General features: G+C 33.5%; 1 protein-coding gene across 1 annotated transcript; it reads right to left on the reverse strand.

The window, feature by feature from the left end:
- Positions 1–398: 398 nt before the first annotated feature.
- On the reverse strand, positions 399–3,510 carry LOC126888552 (uncharacterized). The gene is made up of 2 exons (XM_050656899.1): positions 3,502–3,510; positions 399–833 (listed from the first exon to the last, which is right to left on the reverse strand). The coding sequence occupies exons 1-2, from the start codon at positions 3,508–3,510 to the stop codon at positions 399–401; spliced, it is 444 nt and encodes a 147-aa protein (XP_050512856.1).
- Positions 3,511–4,550: the final 1,040 nt, after the last annotated feature.

Genomic DNA, 4,550 nt, shown 5'->3' on the forward strand with positions numbered 1-4,550 from the left:
ATGTAGGTTAATGTCGTCAAGCAAAATATTATGTTACACAACTATAAATAGAAACCTCTCGGCTACTATGTTTAATTAAAATTATGCAATATGAATGAAATACAAACGCAATATGTACCTATTAACGTATACGTTTTTTCTTTATCAAATTTTTAAATAAAAAAAATAAATAGGTAGTAAATATTTGTAGGGATAAATACCGTTTATTATTATTATATAGGCAAAAAAAAATATCTATCTGTAAGTTAAATAGTTTGGGTTTAAATGGCAAATATTGTATATAATGCACTAAAAAATATATATTGTATGTATGTATACGTCAATTAGTTTGGGTTTAAATGGAAAATATTGTATATACGATACGTAAAAGTTGGAAAAATATTATGTTATTCAAAAACTTACGGTTTTTTTTTATGTTTCTGGACGTTGCGGCTCTCCTGGTTCTGGAATGGCTGTGCAAGTGATCCTGTAGTTTGTAGGTTCTGTAGTGGCTTTCTGGATCTGGCTTCTGCTTCTGTAGTTCGATCTCTGGCTCTGCTATGGCTTTCTGGATCTGGTTTCTGTTCTGTATTTCGATCTCTGGCTCTACAATGGCTTTCTGGATCTGGCTTCTGGCCTGTATTTCGATCTCTGGCTCTGCAATGGCTTTCTGGATCTGGTTCTGCTCTGTATTTCGATCTCTGGCTCTGCAATGGCTTTCTGGATCTGGCTTCTGGCCTGTATTTCGATCTCTGGCACTGCAATGGCTTTCTGGATCTGGCTTCTGGCCTGTATTTCGATCTCTGGCTCTGCGATGGCTTTCTGGATCTGGCTTCTGTTCTGTACTCCCGGGCCTAGCGTCGTCTATCTGCTACTGGGTTCGTTTGGTGTGGACTGTAGTTGTAGGCCTCCTTTTTTTCTCGATAAGGACCATGTATAAAGATAAGGATATAAACACCGAATAGCGATAAAGGTATTTATTGATAGAACCGACACTAGAGTAATTCTACCCCGGGAGTACTTCCGAACACTGTTTAATTACTGATACGCGATTAGCTAAAGACTGATGTAGACTGATGAATGCTCTTTTTCTAGGCCAGATATCTTGGTTTTATAGAAGCTTAAATTGGGTCATTGGTGACACGATGCCCGCGTGATTTGTATATTTAATTAAGGTAAATAATTCTACTTTTGTCAGCACTTTCGTGTCATTTCCAAATTATATTGTTGATAATTGACCAATTTGGATCTAAACTAATAATCTACGTGTGTGAATATAAAAACAAATAAATTCGTGCAATCTACTGGGTGGTATAATTATTCTGTTCAATATCGGATATGAATTCTGAATATTTGTTATTGGACATTTATATAAGATTAAAGCCACAATTGATTGAGAAAGAAAACAACAAGAGATGCACCATTCCGGCCGTCCAATGGTGAATATCACTCGCACTCAGATTGACGGCCGCCTCAGTACGCGCTTAGCGCCCATTGTTAATAATTAAAAACAACAGCTTAGTAATAGAATAATGACAAAAATTTCTTCAGGATCCTGTAGGGGAGCTTTAAACTTTGATTTGGTCACTTTCGAACTTTCGTAATTATTTTTAACAGAGTTATTCCTTGAAAATGACCATTTTGGGGTTTTCAAATTTTAAATCGCATATAACTCGACAACAATCAAATGTAGAGAAAAATCACAAGAGATCTTTTTTGCTCAGAATGACCCAAATAATAGATATAAAAAATTGATTTTTTAAATATGTTTAAAAAAATTGTTTAAACATTTTTCTGACACCGGTACCTACTGGCACCCTGTGGATTTGTTATAAGGACCTCTTTTTGAGAAAGTCTGTGCAAAAAAAACGAATCGGAATAATTTACTTAACGGGTGCGAGCATACAGCATGGACTATAATGTAAATTTAAAATCGTGCCTAAATTTCGCAGTTGCATTAAGGCGCATTCTCACGGTTCGATTTTTTTGATCAACTTTAGTGGATCACACATTTTTAGTTTTTGTTCGCACATTTCAAACACAATTGAAGCAATTAGTTTTAATAAAATGGCGCCAAGTGTAGTTTTACGTAAAAGTATTAATATTATTAAAACAAAATTAATGGGAAAATCCCAGTAGCTGGCTGTATACCATACTTAAAAAATCATACAGAAGTAAAAACTTCGTTTGTCCAATGGTATAAAAAAGTTTATTAAAAACCATTAAAAGTCATCCAAAAGGATTCGCAAAATGTTTTCAATCTAGATCAGATCATCCTCAGTGCGTTCTGCTTAGTATATGAAACTAGCAAACTTATGAAATTGGCAACATCGAGAAATATGGTTTACATGATATTTATATTATATTTATAGCGACTCCAAGTCGATGTTAAAAGATTGAATGTGTTAGGAGTGCTCAAAAAGCAACATGGTTCCCTGCCCTTGCGATTTTTTGCAAAACAAAACATTTTTTTGTATTTGTTGGGCGATTCTCAGCAAAAATGGCGTTACAAGTTTTTTCAACTACTTTACAAATAGTTTTCAAGATAAACGCGGCTGAACTTTCAATAAATCGAAAAAGTGCAATTTTTGAACCCGAATAACTTTTGATTAAAAATAAAATAGCAATTCTGCTTAATGCATTTGAAAGTTCAAGTCAAATTCTATCGGTTTTGATTATTTGCATTGCTAAAAATTAAGTTTTTATTTGTTAAACAAAGCCATAAACACATAGTGTTTTCCGTGCTCAATGCATGAGTCTTAATGTACGTAATATACGTAGAAATTGTCTGTATGCGCGCCTACTCGTTCGATTTCAAATGAGAAATGCATTAAAAATATCATTCAATCACTATGTGTTTATAGCTTTGTTTAACAATAAAAAAACAATTTTTAGTAATGAAAGTAATCAAAGCCGATATAATTTGAGTTGAACTTTCAAATGCGTTAAGCAGAATTGCTATTTTATTTTTCAATCAAAAGTTATTCGGGTTCAAAAATTGCAATTTTTCGATCTTTTGAAAGTTCAACCGCGTTTATGTCGAAAACACGCATTCTACGAAAATACTTGTAAAAACATTTTTTGCTTAAAATGACCCAAAAAATACAAAAAAAAAAATGTTTTGTTTTGCAAAAAATTGCTGTTATGTGATTCCTCAAGTTCTTTGTTTATAACAATCTTATCGACATCCAGATCGACTGTTACCCAAAAAATTCGTGTTCTACGGGTCAAAATACATAAAAAAAACTTATGTAAGTCCATCTGAATTAAGGAGGCCGTTGTACCCCCACTGGCGACAGGGCTATGAGCCACAACCATGCAACAACGATTCTTCTTTAAAATCAAGATGGCGGCTAACGCAATGGCGGATTTCAGTCGCGATTTTAAATTTACACCACTATTATTGACCTCCCATAAAGGATAGAATAATAAAATTTCGAGCAGCTCGCCATGCAAGGTCAAATGCTATCCCGACTGGATTATATTGTTTTATATAAAATTAAACAATGAAATCTATCTAACGAAAACCATTGTGTATGCTATTTAAATTGTAAATCTCTTGTATAATAAGTCAAAAGCAACCGTTACCCTTGGCATTCAAAATTAAAGGAGCAATTACGGGAGATTGGATTTTAAGGTGAACACAACATAAATCTCCCGTTTAGCTACGTCCGTATTTCCCGAAATCGGTAAAATATATCAGTCAGTTTTATTGTTTTTCCTGTAAAGAGTAATGGATGTTCTAAAACTTCAAGCAAACATATGGGTAAACAAATTTGAAACTATTACAATGAAACATTTGGTCATATATAAACAGATATATCAGTTTTTATTGAAACATTTACTATTTTTATAAATAAAAACTGGTAAGTTAAATATATATTTTGAAATTAAATATTTGCTTTAAATATATTAGTATAAGAGCTGTGAGACATTTTTGAGTAGGTATTTTAGGCAACCTGAAAATTTTTCAGGTGTCTCTTCTATGATAGCCTAATACAAAAATGCCGGTCTGGCTGGAGGGTAGCGGTTATTTTCCCCAAAAATCCCCCCCAAAAGTTAAAAAAGGGTAAAAATTGTTATTACAAAAAATATCATTGATATGACTTGAAAGTAAATTTAAATATTCGAATATAAAGAAAATAAACAGGCCAGGCGATTTGAGGACGATTTTAACTCTGCAAGATACATGCATGGGCGCCCCAGGATTATTTTCAGGAGGTGCATCTGAACTTCAGAAGATTTCATCTGAATCTGTACATACTATTAACGAGTATAAAATATACAACTATACACTATACATGCATAGCTATGTACATTCGTTCCGGACAGGGAGGTGCAATTGTTATTTTGACAGGGTATTTTTTAATTTTAAAAATAAATATTCTACAAAAGACAGGTTCTTTTTGGTGAAATTTTCCAATTGCCATGTGATCAAACAAATTACGCGTGCATATAAATGAAAACCGCTATAAGTAAGCAGCAGTGTGAGAAAGAGCGTATACCGATAGCTATTTGCGTCCTCTGTTGTAGTTGAGTGAGACCGTTCGCTCGAGAAAATCACGTGACCT

This window comes from Diabrotica virgifera, chromosome 7 (assembly GCF_917563875.1).
Source record: "Diabrotica virgifera virgifera chromosome 7, PGI_DIABVI_V3a".
NCBI classification, from domain to species: domain Eukaryota; kingdom Metazoa; phylum Arthropoda; class Insecta; order Coleoptera; family Chrysomelidae; genus Diabrotica; species Diabrotica virgifera.